The following is a 20,440-nucleotide window of genomic DNA, read 5'->3' as shown; positions in this document are numbered from 1 at the left end:
GCCAAGTTTTAAGCAAATCCGCCTTTTACCGTCAGCCGACAAAATGCCTATACTGCGGACCGTGATGAACCAATTAGTAAATAACAAAGGGACTTTCCCTTCTCGATTTTCTATTACTTTCACTTTTTTGACAAATCTAGCATCAGCTCAGCCACAATCAAGGTCATAATATATTGAGAATTTTGGCTATTTTAACGTTTTTCAAGATTTAAAGTTCTGGCGAGAAAGTCGATTTTTGGCTATCTTTTTAATTTAATCGAATATTTCAATTTGGGAGGGGTTGGCAGACTTCCAGGCTATATTCTGAGTCTTATTGGACTATTTTTGAACTTTTGGATCCTGAGATCCTAAGGTCCTAAGTCTTAAGTCTCATGTTAAAACTCAGAGTTAAAACTCTACCCTTCCAACCTACTTTAGAGCACTTACAAATCGATTGTGGTTCAAAAACTTCCCGGTGGATTTCCCTTTTTTCTCAAATATTATGACCTTGATTGCAGTCCAGCCAGAACACGCCAGAAGCTTTTAGCAGGTTTGTACTAAACAGTTTCTTTAATCTCAATTATTCTGCAATAATATACCTTTCCCTACTTTTTATATCGTAGACAAGATCAAGGTCTTTCTCATATTACATTTTACTATTTTTTAAGACTAAGTTTTTCCAGACGATGTCAATCGAACGAATCGAACGCCGAATCAATTGAACGCAATTGAACACAATCGAATTATTGCAATTTGATTGTCGAACGCAATTGAATTGCAATCGAATATTACCCAGGATTTGCCGTTCGATTGCTTCAATTACGTTCGTAGATTTTATTCACTTTCGTACGGGACTTAAAAGCGCTCGGCCGCCCACGCTAAAAAGCTCTAACGGGGCGCAATCAAACTCATCGAATATAATCGTAATTGAATGTAATTGACAATCAATCGAACCAATAGACCTTTTTTCAAAGAGGACGTCCTGTTGAATAATTATGTACTCCAGCCATAAAAACAATGATAGAGCCATGCATAATTACTGGTTTTATCATTGTTTTTCTGATGGACTACATAATTATTCAACAGGGTGGCCTCTTTGAAAAAAGGTCTATTGAATATAAGCAACTATTAATCGAACCAATCTAACCTTACTCAAACGCAATTACCCAGGATTCGGCCGTTCGATTAAGATTTGATTACGTTTGACAATCGAATCGCAATTATTTGATTACGTTCGCTTGGTTCGTCCACGCTAAAAAAGCTCTAAAGGAGTGATCAAATTTAATTTAATTGCAATCAAACTTATCGAACATAAACGTAATCAAACATAATTGAAGATCAATCAAAGGTAATTTCCTGGGGGGAATTACTTAGGCAAATGGATGGTACGGTATGAACCGCCCTTAAGGGTACCTTTTTTGGACTTCCAAAGTCCCGCTAAGGGTCGGAAAAATCAGAAAATCAAATTTCAGTCCAACTAAGGGTCGGAAAATTAGGAAAATTTCAACTTTTTACCCCCTGAAAGATTGAAATTTGGTCCAAATTGGTCAAATTTGTCCCGCTAAGAGTCGTAAAATTCCCAAAATGTTCCTTTGTTTTCTCCTTTTTAGTCCCGGTAAGGGTCCAAAGTCCACCCCCCCCCGTCAGCTCGCAACCCGCAACCCTAGTACAGTGTAGACCTAACTCTTCATACAAAAATTACGGGAAACACATATTTAGACTTTGTACCCTATACTGAACCCCAGCACTTGAGCTGAATTCCCGGAAAAACGGGAAAAAATCAGTTTTTTGCAGTTTGCAAAAAAAACGCCACATAGAACAGAAGATCTTTCAAATTCAGTATATGTGAATAGAGCAGTAAAAACTACAATTTTTAAATTTTTACTTTTTTTGCAAAAGCACTAGAAATGAAAATAAAAGGATAATCTGGGATACTGTAATGATGATTGAATACTATCCACTGATGATCCGAGGCTCCATTGTAAAGCTAGAATCGCTTCGCATACTCTTCGCATACTCTTCGCTTGAGAAAACGATCGACCGGTTAAATTTTTCACCCGCGTGGGAGCTCCTGGGCGTTCTGCGAGCAGTCTAGGCTCAATCACTGACCTTTATATACCCTGGACAAAGCTTCTCAATCCCAGCCAAGCAAAATCTTTGATCGGAGTTTTTTGAAAATTGGTACCCTAATGTCGGCACTACTAACTCGATAGCGGTGTAAATGCATCGAGAGCGCTAGGTCTACTTTTCCTCAAATTTTTTTGATGATGTAGCGGCATTAGACGTTAATTTTTAACATTGCAATGGCTTCTCCTTGGGTACCAATTCTAAAAAAACTCCAATCAAAGATGGCAGATATTGTTTGGTCCAGGGTTATATAAAGGTCAGTGGGCTCAATCCTCGGACTGTGTTAAAAATGGTAGACTCAGCTGTGACAGATCATTTAGATGGAAGTTGTTGGAATGTTTACAAGACTCTTGACAGAAAATCTTTTGTTTTATTGTCAATAATGACAGTGCCGTTATTAATTTTGTTAGATCTGATATATTGATGTTTGTATAGTTTTGATTCCCATTGAAGAATCATATTCTGGTTTTCACAGGTTTTCATGTTATTAGATATGCTGTTTAAGAGCTTTAGAGCTACACTGTAGTATCCCCCCCCCCCCGGGTAATTTACAATCAATTGAACCAATCAAACGTTACTCGAACGCTATTGAACACAATCGAATATTACCCAAGAATCCTCCGTTCCATTGAGATTCGATTGTGAATCAACACAATTGAGAAATCTGTATATAATGTCTTCTAACTTTATTTTTTAGTATGTTTGAAACTGATATGTTTGAAACATTCAATTCAAAATGATTCTTCTTTCAAGTTCAAATTTCCTTAGGTCGTGATCACGAACGCATAAATAACTTGTGTTTGCTTTTTGTTTTTAGGTTTAAAAAAGAGTAGTTCCAGTCAGTGAAAAAAGGCAGCAAAATAGAGTCTCAAACTATGAGTCAGGCAGTATTGGAAATTGAAAATAAACAGCTGCCGGTTTTGCCATGTTTAAGATGGACGGACCACGTTCCTTTGTTTTCAGGATACGGCCCCTTTTTTATCAAATGCGCCATTTCTGTCTTTATGAATGACCAGGCTGGAAATGGTGCACAGTTTTTGGCGTATTGGCACAAGAGGCACCCCCATTCTAACGCCCGATTTTATGACGCTAGGTTTAAGCGCATCCACCTTGCTCGTAGAGTGTAAATATAATATAAAGCTTATGAGCAACTTTTAGGGGTGAGAAAATCAAATATCCCAGGGCTTTTGGGGGCTTCGCCCCCTGAACCCCACCCAAGCCCTGGACACAGAACTTTTTTTTGGCGTAGACCTCAGTTTTTTAAAACAAATATAACAATTCGGAGTGGACTTTGCATCATTTCCACACTGGATGAATGGGGAGATAATAGTACATTCCCACAAACCTGTAGGAAAGGGTTGAATATTATCTCTGTTTTATTTTGAAATTGAGCTCTTCGGTGTAATAATGTAATGTGCAATCAATAATTGAAGTAAAGATGGCAGTTTGTTCTTGCTTTTTCACTGGTATAACCATGGTAATATGATTTTTTATTTTTTTGCGGGGGGGAGAACCTAGGATGGTAGGGGGAAGCTCTAACGTAGGGGGTAATGACTCCTTCCGAACTATGAATCAACTCTTTCCTAGTTTAAATAAAAAAAATTTTCATGTCAAGAGTACAACATAGCACAAAAGCCATGGTTAACCATACATAGTTTTTTCTCTCCATATATTGAATTGCATTCGCAAATGCAGTATAAACGTCACTTTTTCATTTTTCCTATATACATACAAGAAACAGAATTCAAGATTCAAGCAGAAAATAGGTAACTTTTGTGCAGAATTTATTGGATCTCTTTTAACACACATAAATGAAATATTCTTTTCCGTAGATCAGATCCTTTTAATAAATACAAGCTTTTTTGGTACAATTTATATTGATTGATGTTTAAATCATCTTTGCCTACCAGCACCTTATGTACATGCAGTATACCATGAACATATAAACGACTGGACATCCATCTCCTTTATCTTTTTGTAGAAAAGGCTGCTAGCTTCGTTGTCGCCTCGTTAAAAGCACAAAATGAAACAATAGATTTTGATGATATACCACTTGGGAATACCTTGCTAACAACGTCAAAACTTCGACAAAAGTCTCTGTTGTTCTACTCTTCTCAAGTCTTTTATCTTTATCATAACAAAGATAACAGAGGCAAAACCATCGTCAGCTTGTCAAAACTCAGACTAATATTTTTAAATTTTGACTTAAAAGTGTCTAATAAGTTTAGAGAGTGTCACATTCTAATTTTGATATTCTTATTACACAGGCTCTCAACTTTGGCAAGCTATTTTTTTCAAGTCATAAAAAAAATTATTGGAGTGACAAAAGAGATTCAAAAGTATACACGCAGTTGAAATTCTGCATTTCAGAGTTGAAAATGTTGATAAAATATATTGCAAACTTGTAAAAAAATTCGAAAATAATTTTTTTTGTACATTAGGAGTAATGTTCAAGATCTATCAATCTTTTTACCTAAGTAATTCAAAGAAATAAAATTATAACGGAATGTTGTCGGATTTTTCATATCAATTTTGAAATACAGGCGGCAACGAAGCTCGCTTCAAAGAAACAATAAAAGATAGATGTCCAGTCGTTTATATGTTCATGAGTATACCAAATTTGAGGGAACTATCTGACTGACATTTGTTTCAAATTAGCATTCCCGTTTCTATTTCTGTTCTTTCTATCTATTTGTTAAGTAATATAAGATGTAAAACCCATACTGGACACGTGTAAAATTTAAGATAAATATTGTTGGTATTATGTACAAGTTTTGTTGAAATAAGGGAAAAGTGGAGAGATACTTGGAGTAGGTATAGTACGGTCTAATTGTGTAAAAATTGTGCACAAAGGCGTGCAAGCATGAAATTTTGCACAATTGTAGTTTAGGGGTCAAAAATGGATTTAAATCTCAGACCCAAAAAATTGGCACATGTTTGTGTATTTTACAGGCCAGAACAGGTTCCATGGCTAAATTGAATTTATTTTTCTCCAAAGTATATCATGTTACATACCGTTGGAAAGCATTTTTCATGCTTGTTTAGAAAAACATTACAACCTATATCTGAAAATGAAGCCAAAAAAAGTTATTGAGGAAGGCTTTTTAAAAATGAAGAAAAATGATGTAATTGCTGACGTCGGCAAAAATTCAAGGACCATACCTGAAAAAGTTTATGTCTATCAAATTAAATAGAGGACCTTTCAATGTCTAAATGGATAGCTTTGATTGAGAGTTAAACTTACTTGACATTGAATATCGCGTTTTTATGACCCTTCGAAAAAAAATTCATTTTAGCCTGGGAACCTGTTCTGGTCTGTAAAATACACAAACAGGTGCCAATTTTTTGGATTGGATTGGATTTAAATCCATTTTTAACCCCTAAACTACAATTGTGCAAAGTCTCGTGCTTGTACGCCTTTGTGCACAATGTTATTGACTTTTGGCACATTTAGACTGCACTAGTAGTGTATCTTAATAAGTGAAAATAATATGTAGTGGTTTAATTAGACAAAAGACAAGATAATAGTTAGCAACTACACACCAGGATAGACTAGAGCAAGACTATAAAAAATATTAATAACTCATAATTAAGAGTATTGAGCAAACCTCAGAATGATGCAAAGAGATTTAATTAATAGGAGATGCTAAGCACTGAAAGGATTAATGTTTTCTCACAAATATTGTTTATTTTAGGACAAGATGTTATCCAATTAGGGACTAAGGGGTCCCTCACACATTGATTTTTCCCACTAATAAAGTCTTCTATTGTTTATTAGGTGGATTGGAAGTTTGTATACGATGACACCTGGCAATTCTACTACCAAACGTGAATACAGAAAGCTGATTGGCTGGCTATCAGACTCAATCATCAAAGCGAAACTAGATGAAATGAAATTCTTTTTGGGAGTTCCAGGTTTGTAAAAATTTATTCCAAATTGATCAGATGAGATGGAGTTTTTATAAGATACTTCAATAATTGGTCATTTGAAGTAATAAAGATGACGCGTTCTTTAGAAAAAGTAACAAAATTGTTTTATTAATGGTTAACGACCAACCAAATCAAATAAGAGCTTGTAAAAACCCCATCTTGTCCCAAATTGATGGACTTATAAATAAAGAGAGAGAAAACATGAAAAATTTATTCCCATTCCAAAAAAAATAATTCTCTTGTTTATCCAGTAAAGTTGGTAATTTTAGGTAAACATTTACTAATTGAACATGAATAAATTTTGGTGTATTGAGCCTAATGTTTTTATTGAAAAGAGAAGTGTGGCTGCTGAAATATTTTTAAATTTTAGCCGGAAGAAATGAGAAAAGATACACACCTTTAAAAATTTTCCAATACATGAAAATCTAGTTAGCTGGTTTGCAAAGAAAACCTAGAAAATCTTTCTGTCATTTCTAGCTGGCAAAAATGAGAAAATTCAAACACCTTTGGAATTTTTCCAATACATGGAGGGAGAAGGGCAACTAGGACAAAATAATTTCGATACCTTGATTGATATCATGGAAACTATTGGTCGTATTGACCTCGTGCAACGAATCAAAAAATTTCAAGAAATTTCAAAAGAAACTGAAGGTATTTCTTATATATTACTTCTCTTGTAATGTGTCACTCAGTTAATGCAGCCATTTAAGATGTACGCCCAATGAAGTATAGGCCCGAAGGGCTAGAAGTCAATCTCCTTGGTAGGATTTGAAGCCAACAAATCCTACCAAAGTTGCGCGGCCTTGAGCGGCTCGCCTGGTTTTTACACAAATGACAGATTGAAACTAAAATTTACCGCTAAATTTCGAAAAAAATATCAATCGTAAACAAAGGAATTGCTAGATTCAATCTGTCGTCAAAAATGCGGCGCATTTTTTAAGGCTTCACTTTTTCTTGCCTGAGAAAGGTTAGAGATTGAAGTCTAGTCCTTCGGGCTTTAAACTCAATGTGTACGCCATCACTGTGTACCCATAAACTTGTGACAGTATGAAGGTCTAAGAATATGTTTCGGACCTTTTTATGCAGAATTCTTTCAGACGGTATAGATATCATTATTTTAGTGTACTTTTTTAGAAATTGTTTATTCATATTTATATTTGTTATATTTGTTATTCATTCATTCTCATTTTGATATTTTAGCTCCCATCACTGTCGAGTTAGCACCGCAAACCTTCACATCTCCTCCAGGAAATCTATCTTTGAACCTGCAAAGCCTCAGTCCAGGTCATGATGATCAATCAATCCAAAGCATCAGTCCTGGAGCATCTGAAAGTATCGCCGAGGAAATGATACGCCCCGAATTATCAGAAAAGGTGTTCACGCCACCGCCATTCCAACAAGCTGAGGAATCCTGTGGATCTCAGAACAGACAGACGTTTGTATTAACGTCGAATTATGAAAATAAGAGCGGCGGATCAATGAAACAAGACCATCCAAAAGAAAGCAAAGATATTTTAAAAAGATATAAAATGGATTCGAACCCACGTGGTATATTCTTGATCATTAGTAACAGTGATTTTTCATTCGCTCTTGAGAAGAATGGTCTCACTATTAACGATAGAGACGGCACCATCAAAGATGTTGAACGTTTAGATAAGACCTTCACTGGATTACAGTTTGATATTAAAAAGTATCATGATTTAGATGCGGAAAGTATGGAAAAATGTTTAGAATATTTCGCCACTTTAGATCATACTTATTATGATTGTTTTGCATGTTGTATTATGACTCATGGTACTGAATCCACACTTGTTGGGACTGATGGTGATGAAATACAACTAACCAATGTTCTCGGAAAATTTGAATCGGTTAAAAGTTTAATAGGTAAACCAAAACTATTCTTCTTTCAAGCGTGTCGTGGAAAACCCGCTAAAAAACCTTATTTTACCAAAGATTCTGCTCCTGGCGGTTATGGTGGAGCAAGTACTTGGGATGACAATATGTTTGGGAAACGTTACACTCCACCATTGGGATCAGATTATTTCATTGGTTATGCAACACCACCGAGTAAGTTAATCACATTTCCTCGCATTTTAAATTTGCTTGCCAAACATTTTTTCTCACAGACTAAATTGTGTCTCACAGACTAAATTGTGTTACATAGCCTCGGCTGTTTTTTGTTTGTATTTTTCTTTGCTTTGTTTTGAAAAATCAGCTTTAGATGTTCTAAAGATAGTATTTACTTTCTCTTTTCCAAGTACTTAAAAGGCGCTGAAAGGATGTTTCTTCCTCAGTAAATTCAAGAATATGTGGTTTGATCGCCCAATAGTTCCCCTACTAATAGCCAATTTTCAATTGTAAAAATATTCTCCTGTATAAAACGTGCAGTATTCCGTTCCGCTCCGCTCCGAACCAAAATGAAGCCAATCATGGTTTCTAACCCCCCCTACATTTAGGGGTGGTCTTGGGTTTTGATGAACCAAAAGCAAGGGGGTGTTAAAAGTATGACTTTCCTAAGGGGGGTTGTCAGTTAAGGGGGGGTCTTCTTACCTAAGGGGGGTCTTCTTAGATAAGGGGGGTCTTCTTCGATAAGGGGGATCTTCCTTGAATTATGCGAAATTTCAATTTTTGGACCTACCTCCGGGTGCCCCGGTGGAGGTCCTATAAATTAACCCATGTTCGTTCGTTCGTTCGTTCGTTCGTTCGTTCGTTCGTTCGTTCGTTCGTTCGTTCGTTCGTTCGTTCGTTTCGTTCGTTCGTTCGTTCGTTCGTTCGTCCGTCCGTCCGTCCGTCTGTTACCAGCTTTTCTCGGGATTGGCTCATTAGTTTTTTCTGATTTTTTGCACAATGATGCAAAATGGCAATGCCCAGAACGTGACGGAGCCCGATTTTTGAGAAAAAATTTATTTGGGCAAATTTGGGCCAAAAACTACCTAAAAAAGGGTTTTTTGGACTTTGTGCAAAATCCTGTCATTACTTTTTCCTGATTTTTTGTACAAAGATGGAAAGCAAGATTCTCTAAAGAATGGCTGAAGTGGTTTTTCCCGGAAAATTCTTATTCGCCTTAAAAAACGGATTTTCATATTTTGGGGGAAATTCCCTTTAACCAAATAAGAAAATATAGCTTTTAACAATGTTGATTCAAAATTTTTTTTGATTTTTTGCACAATGATGCAAAATGGCAATGCCCAAAATGTGACGAAGCAAGATTTTTAAGGAAAATTATTTTGTGCAAATTTGGGCCAAAAACAGCTTAAAAGGTTTTTTGGGCCTGAATGGTTCAAGTGATTTTCGTATTTGGGGAAATTCCTTTTTACCATTTTACATTATTCAACACACAAGCTTTATATTTCCATTCTGAATTTTTGTACAATTTTTGTCACTTTTTTCTTATTTTCATCTGATGTTAATCATTAGGTAGGTCCATTCAGCATGTTGCTTGTTTCATTTATACTGATTTTCTAAGGGGGGGGGTGAAATTTTAAATTAATTTCCTAAGGAGGGGTTAGCACTTAAGGGGGGGGGGTCCTCTTATCACAGGAAAAAATTTTCGATTTCCAAGGTTGGAAATTCAATATTTTTGGGTTGGAAATTCAATATTTTTGGGTTGGAAATTTTTGTTTTATAATTGAAGATTGGAAATTTCAGCGATTACCTTAAGCTGATTTGGAAAACGTAAATTACCCATAGGTTTTGTAGAATAAACCAACGCCCTTAAAAAATCAAGTGAAAAAAACTCATGTAGAAATGACAATTTTCCAAGGCTAGTTGGAAAACATGACTTTTTGGGTGGGAAATTTGTGTTTCTCCAAACAGTTTGGAAAACGTTAAAAATCCATGTGGAAATTACGTTTTTGTAACCATTTTCTGCGCATGTCCTTTGAGAAAACCACAAGTGATTTTTCGCTCAAAACTGGTTTGATGTATAGCTACAGCTGTAACCTAGATGTTAGGCTATAATGTGAGCAGTCAAGCTGTACGTTTCGGTCAGGTGAGGCGTCCCTTCGGAGTGGACTCGGTCAATCGCAGTGAGTTTGCACAGTGAAGCACATAGGGTACTTGTGTCATAGTTCCAAATGGTGCCCTGCTGAGCTGTGTGAGTGATCTAAGATCAACCACATATCTGTGCGAACAATAACGAGAGATTGACCGGGAGCCATCGAGCCTAGGCTAGCGAATGACTGTTCACAAAGACAAAGACCTTGTTTTAAGATCTCTTTTTCCACATCTCTGCCATCACTTTTTGGATTTTAGCTTTTTTCAACCTGAATTTTTGAAAATTCCAACCTTTTTTAGCTTGGATTTTGGCTTTTTTCCAACGGAATTTTAAAAAAATCCAACCTTGTTTAGCTAGGATTTTGGCTTTTTTCCAACTGAATTTTAAAAAATTCCAACCTTGTTAAATTTGGATTTTGGCTTTTTTCAACCTGGATTTACGAAAATTCCAACCTTGTTTGGTTTAGATTTTGGCTTTTTTCAACCTAGATTTTCGAAAATTCCAACCTTGTTTGGTTTGGATTTTGGCTTATTCCACCTGGATTTTTGAAAATTCCAACCTTGTTCAATTTGGATTTTGGCTTTTTTCCAACTGAATTTTAAAAAATTCCAACCCCAACCTTATTAAATTTGGATTTTGGCTTTTTTCAATCTGGATTTTTGAAAATTCCAAGCCATGGAAAATGTAAAATTTCCAACCTTGGAGAATGTCCCAGCCACATTTCCAGGTTGGATTTTCCATTGGATTTTATCTATTTTCCAATAAAGAAAACATGAAATTTCCAACCTTGGAAATCGAAATTTTTTCCTGTGTTACCTAAGGGGGAGTCTTGACCCCTCTAGAAACTATGCCATTCTATTGGTTAAATTCAAGTTTTACGTCACTTCTGACACCAATAGAATGGCTTCGTTTCGTCTAAGTCTTGAACTGAATGTTTCTTTTAGACCACGACGCATGGTTAAGTAAAGATGGATCTTGGTATATCACAGCATTGTGCGAATCTTTAAATAAATACTCAGCCACCGATGATATTCACCATATTGCTACATATACAAACGATCTGGTGGCCCAGTATTCCCATGGTGCTGGCATACCACAAATCCCAAATCCAACATATACTTTAAGAAAACAGTTGTATTTTTTCCCTGAGAATATTGATACAGTGGTACGAACGGTGGCACCGAAAAAGAAATCGAAAGAACCAGCTGAATCATGAAAATATGAATGTCCATTATTAAGTGGACATTAGGCTGAAGGCTGAAGTCAAATTTTCAACATTTCTTCAAACAGCACAAAAAGGTGAGACCTTGAATCTGCACCGTACTTTGGATAACAGATTTAATCTACCTAGCGCGTTTTACACTTTTGGAAGTAATTTAACTTCTAATCCAGCATTTGTATGCGTTTTTATGTTGCTTATATAATAGATTCGAATCTAGCCATCGACTACACCTTACTGAATTTACAGTATTGGCAGAAGAGGATTGACTTTGGATTTATAAATAAACTCTTAATGTTATTCACGAATTTTGAAATTCAATGAACAAAAACAAACTTTTTTTGATCTAAAAAAAGATTTGTGAACTTGATTTAAAAGAATGTTGAATTTAAAGCAGAATCTCAAAAAAGTGAATTTTTGTCAATTTTTTGCATTTTTTTGACTTTTTTGCTTAAAATTTCGCTGGAAAGACTCACTTTTGAATTTTTTTTTGCTTGACCATAAAGGACAATCTAATTCCTACGAGTTCGACCAAAAATAACGATTTCTAACTCAAACTGGGCATTACAGGAGGGCTTCGCCCTCCTATATAGCCCATGTCGTATATATACGACATCGGCACTTAAAGGGTTAAAAAAGATCTTCTGAACTTCCCAACCAATCCGAGTATCTAATATTTAAATGACCCGACTCAATCATTAAGATCTGTAAAATTGAGCTAATTTGCAGATACATATTGAGAGAGTGTCTATCATGTTTATCATAGGGAGTTCCTTCTAACTTTCTACACGTTTACGTACGACATTATAATTTGTTTGTATCATCCTTTAACGGATGCTTACTCTATAAAATCATAGATCCTTTTCTGAAATGGCTGGAAATAGTCAACAGCACACTTGTCATTAAAAAATAATCAAATTTATTTATTTCAATATTAAAAAACCGTACAAAAATAGCTTTAAATTACAAAGTAGTATTTTATACACAATATTTTTTACATTTTTCTAAAATTTTTAGAATTTATTTTGAAAAATTAAGATTATTTAGGAATAATCGTAGGGACATATTATGCAGACGATTGAAGAAAGGTTATAAATTTATCTATGAAATGTTTGATTTCTTTTTATTTTCCTACCTATTACTAGTATTACTCTCGGGTACCTAATAGCCGGGGGGGCCCGCTAATTAATTTTTCGAAAATTTTCCACCCAGGACATTCTTATTCCAACCCCCCCCGCTTATTGATTTTTGGGAAAAAATTTTTAGAAGTTCCCTCGTTTGCCCTAATTCTGCTGTATCAGCCTCCTTTTCGAACATTTTCCACCCAGGACATTTTTATTCCAACCCCCCCGCTTATTAAATTTTGAGATTTTTTCCAACCCCCCTGCTTATTCCAAACCCCCCGGCTATTAGGTACCCGAGAGTATTAGTTTTAAGAAATCGAGAACGACTCCCTACAATGCATACAATCCTCATTGATAAAGTTTTCAATATATTATCTAGCAAAGCTTTCTATGCCTACTACATGTTTTTTATAGGGAAGTGTCAGGCTCGTGTTATGCTAAGAATTCTATTGTTCTCAAACTATTAACTAACTCTAGCCATTGTTTAGGTACCAAAAACTGAGTCTGCATATGCGTATAAACGCTATGCTTATAAAAGAAAAAATACCTTCTAAGACAAAATAAGGCAATTTCTAGGATTATATAAAACATGTAAAAACATTTAACATCTACCTTAAACGATATAAAAAAGTACGAAATATAAAAACTAAAATATAAAACGAGTACAAAAATTTACCTAAAATATTTGTAACAGCGACCGTTGCTTTCATTTCATTTACTTTAATCGTAGAAATTTTAGCGAGACTAATTTTAGCGTATATTAGCGAGCCAGGAAAATCTTGATTTATTTTAGCGAATCACGATTTCAAAAGATTTCGCGTGGATAAATTTTTACATTATTGATTGAATTCGTTTTCTAGCATTTTTTTGCACTGAAACCCTTTCTATTGATAAAAATGTATCAAGGCAATATAACCAGAAATTTCGCGCGGATAAATTTTAGCGATCTGTCGATTCAGCGTGTTTTAGCGAGATTTATTTTAGCAAAAACAGGGAAAACTCGCTAAAACGCTAAAATTTCTACGATTAAAGCAATCGATTCCAGAAGAATTGAAAGTCCATAGAAATTCGAAAAAACTTCAATGTCTGCAATGGCTTTTTTAAGGTAAAATATGCCACGATTTGTGTAACCGAGCTTTTCTTACAATTGTATAAGCCTTCCCTCTACTACGATTTATTAAGTGAAAAGAGGCAGCCCCATTTTGAAACAGCCTTAAAAATGGCCTTGCAAATGTAGTTGACTGGGTCGGAAAGCCAGCTATTGATTCATCCATTCATGTATCAGCTATTCATTTAGGCAACGTCTGTATTTTAAAATACTCCTTACAATGTTGTGTTTCTCTTTGAAGCTGTGTATTAATGAAAACACCATCTGGTTGGACCTTCTCCATCCATCACTTCAAAACTTTACAGTTTACAGCCTTATCGAATCTTTGTTTTGATGTGTATACATATGTTTACGTAGATCAATTTTCTGTTGAAAATCTTCCAAACAGATGCTACATCTGAATGGTTTAAATCCTTTATGTTTGCGGCAATGTGTTATCAGGTTTGACGACTGGCTGAATGATTTTCCACAGAAATTACATTGATGAGGCTTTTCCCCTGTATGGGTGTAAGTATGTTTACGCATATCAGATTTCTGGTGAAATCTTTTGCCACAGAAGGTGCAAGCAAAGGGTCGGATGTTAGCATGAATCATCATGTGGGTTGATAATGTGGACGACCTCTTGAATGTCTTGCTGCAGATTTTGCAAGGATAATTGCGGTCTAAAGGCTGTTTATCTTCAAAGGATTGATTCAGATTAGCAATTTGATGGTTAAGAAGATGGTTTGGCTGGAAATGAGGTGCTGGTTGAATTGCTTCAAATCCTTTGAGAAGATGACCGAAAGCAGCATTTGCAAAATTAGCTGTTGGATATGGTGGTTGCTGTTTCTGGTGATTCTGTTGTTGATGTTGTTGATGGTTACGGAATTGAAGGATAGACTGGATGCTCGGTAATACATTATTGGAGTAAAAATGTTGCTGAGATGCTAGGTTAGGATGAAGTTTGTTGTTCACTGATGATGCAAGGAAAGGTTTTTCGGATAACTCTTGGCTAATTCGTTCGGTAACTTCACGATGTTTTTCTTTGCAGTAATCACCGATGGATTCAAGGCTTTTGGTGATTCTTTCATCATTCAGAAATTCCATGAAGGAGCGAGGGAATGGAACAGAATCAAATACTCCATTTTTCAACGATTCAACTAAAAGCAAAAAGTAAATATCAGAATACTTTACATAGTGAAGTGAACATTCAATTATATGGAGAACCACCGTTTCAGCCATCTTATCAATCTCCACAAGATCTAACGACTTTCTTTTCCACAATTTTTTCCTAAATGTTTTGCTGGTGGCTTTCAATGTTCAAAATGTTCAAATTTAAGGTCTTTTCATACATCGGAGAAAAAGGTTTAGGAGCGGTCCATTTTCCAAAGGTGCGGTACTTTCTTATTAAAAAAGTTACCGAGACAAGGTTGTACTTACGATGGCGTGATTTGGACTGTTTATTGTGTGATGGCATGATTCGATTTTTTTTGGCATGACGGAGTGATCAAAATTTTGGCATAATTATTTCATAGGGCAAAAAATTTGAGGCGTGATGCGTGAATTAAGCTATTTTTGTAAAGACAGATCTTAGCGATTTTTGTGATGTGTGATAGATAAAAAAAGTTTACGTGATCACGTGACGATGAGTTTTTTATTTCTTACCTTCAGTGGCCATACGATGATTTTCCTTTTCACTTGTGTTGCTTGGACATTCACTGCTGAAACTCGACCGATCATCTTCGCCATCTTCGCCCAATGAGCAAACATCTACTTTGCTATCCGTTTCTGAAAATAAAAAATTTGGGAATTAAATAAAACTGTACCTTAAAGATAAAAAGGTTTTTTGTACAAGATCGGTTTAGAGGCCCTCTTGTGACAGGACCAACTCGAACACGCAGGGGGGACGCAAATTTGTTCGAGTTAAGGAAATTTTGAGTTGTGGAGTAGACTGGAGTCGTTTATAATGCATATAATACTAATAATAAACACAAATAATGATACGGGATTTAGTTTGTATAAACGACTGGAAGAATCCGGTGTTCCAGCCTTATAGATACCGGGCCTAGCTACGCAGAAACTTGCGTAGCGGGAAAACAAACGTGAAAACAATTTATTAAGCAACAACAAACTCTCAAAATGAAATCAACTCAAATGAAACATTTTTAACACACAAATCCACACACATTTTGTTTTCAAGAATTGTTTTTGAGCGGGAAACAATTTTAATTGCGATATTGACACTTTTTTTTTGTTTGGAGTTAGTGCACAAAGGTTTCTAGACGACTAAAATTTACTTTTTTGCTTTATTTCTAATATGTCTGAATTAGTCGTCTAGCTTGCTAGACTAGTTGTGGACCATAAAACTTGTTCGAAGAAAGGAGACATTCGAGTTATAGAGGTTCGAGTTAAAGAGACTCTACTGTACAATGTAACAAAGAAGAGTGTAATCAGTTCTGATCCAAAAAGCAAAATGTACAGAGAAGAAATATTGGTTGGAGTCCCCATACATCAGTTTTTGAAGTTATTTAAATGTCGCTTTTGAAATCAGCTAAAAAGATTGGACATGCAGTTTGAATTAATTACTCATGTTCAGAATGATTCTACTTCGCTAATTAGCAAGAAATTAAACAAATTAATTAGTAATTAAAATATGTTAATATTAAAAAAAATCAATTTATTAGCTGCGTGAATATTAACGCTGATTTTCCGAAACTGTAAAAGCGAACGGTCAAGATAAAAATTCTTGAATGTCGGCATAAACATGAGTGAATTCGGACAAGCGTTGTAGAAAATACTCTTTAACTCGAACCTCTACAACTCGAATGTCTCCTTAACTCGAACAAGTTTACTCGACCCTTCAGTTAACAATGCCTTATATACCTCAAGCCATAACTCGAAATTTCCTTAACTCGAACAAATCTGTATTTCCCTTGCGTGTTCGAGTTATGGAGACTCAACTGTAAATTAAACGGAATGAGAAAATTCGTCTTCGTATAAAATGACCAAATGAAGATGAAAAATTCTCTATGTAGTAGGGGGGGGGGGCAAGCTTGGGGTTCCGTGACATCTTTTTTACGACCTAGCCATTTTAGTCTGTTCCAAAGAACTGTATATTACAAGATATTTTTGAGAGGGAGGACGCGGATAAGGCCCGGGAAAACTTTTTGTGACCAAAATAGTGACGCCATAGGCAAAACTTCATGGAAAAAATAAGGGGTAGGAAAATAGCTGATTTTCAAAAATCAAAATAAACGAAAATGTTGGTACCGTCTGAAAGAGCATGAAATTCTGAGCAAAAAACTGTATTACAACAATTCTCTAACTAAAACACACAAAGAAATACAACAGCTTAAAGAACAACTAACTGTCAGCTTTACTGTGATTTGATTAATCGTACTGACGTCGGTCGTCGTCGAACTTCAAGCGGCTGTATTTCTTTGCGTGTTTTAGTCAGAGAGTTGCTGTAATATATTTTTTTGCTCAGAGTTTCATGCTCTTTCAGATGGTACCAATCATTTTCGTTTATTTTTACTTTTGAAAATCGGGACAAGCTGGAGTTTTTACAAGCTCTCGTTTGATTTGGTTGGTCGTTAAGATGTAATAAAACAATTTTGTTACTTTTTCTAAAGAACGCGTCATCTCTATTACTTCAAATAACCAATTAGTGAAGTATCTTGTAAAAACTCCAGCTCATCCCTGAAAATCAGCTATTTTCCCACCCATTTTTCCTTGCAGTTTTGCTTATGGCGTAACTATTTTGGTCATAAAAAGGCTTGGCCCCCTACTAATGGTCAAAGAAAGTTATTCATCTCAGACGGAAAATAGACTCAATACGACAAATTAGCCTAGATTCTAATTTTGTTGAATTTTGTTGAATTTTGCTAAATGCTAAGGCAAAAAAAGTCTCTTTTCATACTTCGCTGAGATTGACGGGAGATAAACTTGGAAAAACAACTGAAATGCTCTGAAAAGAAAATATTTGAGAGAACTCACCGATCCTCCATTGGTTTTCTTCATCATCATCACTTTCGCTTTCGTTTTCACGCTGTTCATTTTTTACAAGTGCTAAAGCATCTCCTTGTGGTTGGACCAACTCATCTTGATTCAAATTGGCTGTCCGTTTCAATAAAAATGATTTCGGCATTCTATCCTCGCGATGTCAGTGTCGGTCAAAATTCACCAACTACTACTACTCCTCCTTGTTAGCTATCAAACAGCTAAATATCATACACAATTTCACCAAAGGGGTAACAATCTACAAATGGCTCGATTTCTTGAAAATACCCTCTCTTTAAAAAGTTGTTAATCCAAAAAATCTTGACTTGACACCAAAGTGATTCTTCCCAATCAGTAGATTTCGATCAATTAAAATCTGGATAAAGTATGATTTTTTTTCATGAAGCATAAAAGAAAAATCTCCAAGCAAGCCGATGCAAATCTGGTCAAAGAAAGCAATCACTACACTCAATCTTCTAAGAAAGAAACACTAACTTTAATTTTAATCAAAGTTTTGCGTGTTAGCCCATTAGAGTAAATGAACGAAATGCTAACTGGTTGAAAAGAAAAGTCAAAGCGTCCCTTTTTTAACCAGCGTTCATTCTTATAATCAATGATAGATGAATCTAAAATCAGGCGTCTCTGAGCTAATTGCGGCCTATACAAGCTTTCTTGAATAAGCCTCCTCCACCAGATTGATTTTATTGGTTGCTAAAACAATTAATTTTCAAAGTGTTAATTATGTTTCGATTGTTTCTATTGTTTATACAGAATGTGTGTTCTTTTGTTTATACTATAGAAATTCTGTATATTTTCATCAATAGAAAGTTACTTAATTTTTGAATCAGCTGAATAGGTTATCTTTTTGAGGACTAAGCTGGTGGCATAATTTATATTTCTTTGACCACAGTAACCATTTATTCTTCTAGTTGAGAGACATTTTCTTCTTTGAACAGGATATAAATATTCCGTTGTGGTTTTTCAAAAGGACATTTGACTGGCGACACATGTGTGAACCAAATTAACTAGTGTTTATTTCCCGTTGGGAATATAGCTTTGTTTACATGAAATTCGACGTGATTGTAAACCTAGTGATTTGAAGCTTCTTCGAAATAAAAGATGGACATTAAAATTGCCTTAAACACTTTTTCTATTACAAGAATAAGAATGTTTTTCCATTTCGTCATGGATGTTCTTAATATTTTAGGGAAATCGTAAAAAGATATTTTTGCATTATTCTTAAGTTGGGATAGAAATTCAAAAATGAAAATTTCATAATTTTTATTTTTCGAAAAATGATCGAATCAGCTGCCATCCAACAACCTTCTATGTATTCTAAAGGTTTTTTTTACATAAGTGTTCCCGTTTCATATCACACATATTTCATATCAGGACAGTGTCTGCCTATTTTCATATTATGCTGATATAAGCAAAAAGATCTTTTTCTTTTCCTCTTTCTTACCAATATTGCTCCACATCCGTGTCAATCCAATGTGAAAAAGCTTGTGAATTAAAATTGAAGAGTAAGCAAACGATATAACTCTTATTTAAAAACAAAACCTTCAACAAGCTTTCTTTCTACTTATTATATATCGCTAGGCCCAGTATAATTCAAAAGTGTAACTTTCCAAATAAGACAAAAACAATGAAAAAACTCACCACCACTTTCTGTCCATTCATTCAGCTTCCTTGAAATATCCAATGAAATGTGCCTCCATTTGTTTCCAAGAGTTGGCAACCATTGATTGCTAATCTCTCGTATCAATTTTTTCAAATATTAGTATATTTTGCTGAAATAAAAAGATTATTTGGCTGAAATATTAAGTAAACACACGTTTTCTTTATCAGAATATCTTAATTTTAGCTGAGCCTGAATGTGCTTATTTTTTTGACAATTTTGAGCGTTAAAATGTTCTTATTGGCTTTTTTATGCAAAACTATCTGTGGTTATAAAAATTGACCAAAATTCGAACAAATCTGCTGTTCTAATTTAAAATTGGGAAGTTAAAGAATGACGAATTCCTGCAATTGCGGAAGTTTCAGGTTATTTTGAAAAAAAATGGCTGATCTCTACAATTCTAAGGGTGGTCGTGTACTTGCAATTTTCTTAAATTTTTCCCAAAACTCAACCTAAATTATTTTGTGTGGGTTACATTTTTAGGCCCACTTAAGGAAGTAGGAAATGTTACGTTCAAGTACAAATAGCGGGTCAAAATAACTGAAGAAGAATTGGCGCCAAAAATCTGGACACGTATCGTGAAATAGGTCGTTCCCACGCTTACAAAACAAAGAAAAAGAATTGAAATAAAAAAATAGGTTCAATGAGTCTCTTTGATTTGTGGTTGGGTTGAATTATCTACCTTAGGAACTTCACTTAATATTTCATAATATGATTATTTTTAGACGTACCCATTGACCTTTCCCGTCAATGGGTACTGAGATTGAAAATCACCAATTTTAAAGAAGAACAATCTTTTTCTGGCTAGAGTTGGAAGCTGCAAAATGGTGCCCGTTTTCCCAAATTTTTCGGCAAACCTAAGAAAATATATAAATTCAATAGGCCGAAATCAAAATCATCATGTAGAGTAGCCAGCAATATCTCTAAAGACTGTCTCAAAATAATTTGCAGCGGAAAAATAATAATTTCTCACATAATTATATAGCTTTTCTGTGTTTGTTGGAAAGCTAATCAGGAGTGAAATTTAAAAAAAAGAAAAGATTAAAAATGATTTTCAAATGGATATGTATTGAGGCAGACTTCAGTAAGATTTTTTTTTTAATTTTTGCGCGCCAAACAGAATTTCAAGCTTTTTTTAGTCTAGCATGCTAGACGACTTAACTCAGTAAAAAATAGGAAGTAGAAAACTCGACAGGAGCATCAATATAGTCGTCTAGAATATTTTGTGCACAACAAACTTTTCATAAAATTCTCTTTTTTATGTTTTTGGATAACATTTTCAGGGGGTCTTGTTGGTTTG

General features: G+C 35.0%; 2 protein-coding genes across 3 annotated transcripts; one reads left to right on the top strand and one right to left on the bottom strand.

Moving 5' to 3' along the window:
• Positions 1 to 499: 499 nt before the first annotated feature.
• Positions 500 to 11,646, top strand: LOC136803311 (caspase-3-like). Of its 2 annotated transcripts, none has more exons than XM_067060036.1 (5): positions 500 to 529; positions 5,885 to 6,021; positions 6,514 to 6,687; positions 7,237 to 8,103; positions 10,978 to 11,646. In XM_067060036.1, exons 2-5 carry the CDS (start codon positions 5,907 to 5,909, stop codon positions 11,247 to 11,249), a joined length of 1,428 nt encoding a protein of 475 aa, XP_066916137.1. In that variant the 5' UTR covers positions 500 to 529; positions 5,885 to 5,906; the 3' UTR covers positions 11,250 to 11,646. The 2 variants fall into 2 exon arrangements, with proteins under 2 accessions (XP_066916137.1, XP_066916136.1); XM_067060035.1 differs by lacking the exon at positions 500 to 529 and adding an exon at positions 3,781 to 3,872.
• A 1,772-nt stretch (positions 11,647 to 13,418) lies between these two features.
• LOC136803315 (zinc finger protein sens-like) lies at positions 13,419 to 18,146 on the bottom strand. Its single transcript, XM_067060040.1, has 3 exons — positions 17,460 to 18,146; positions 15,129 to 15,251; positions 13,419 to 14,623 (listed from the first exon to the last, which is right to left on the bottom strand). The coding sequence occupies exons 1-3, from the start codon at positions 17,608 to 17,610 to the stop codon at positions 13,791 to 13,793; spliced, it is 1,107 nt and encodes a 368-aa protein (XP_066916141.1). The 5' UTR covers positions 17,611 to 18,146; the 3' UTR covers positions 13,419 to 13,790.
• Between the last annotated feature and the right edge of the window lie 2,294 nt (positions 18,147 to 20,440).

Source organism: Clytia hemisphaerica, unplaced genomic scaffold, assembly GCF_902728285.1.
Source record: "Clytia hemisphaerica strain Z4C2 unplaced genomic scaffold, Clytia hemisphaerica genome assembly, whole genome shotgun sequence".
Classification (NCBI taxonomy): Eukaryota; Metazoa; Cnidaria; class Hydrozoa; order Leptothecata; family Clytiidae; genus Clytia; species Clytia hemisphaerica.
This window is presented reverse-complemented; position numbering and strand designations above follow the sequence as displayed.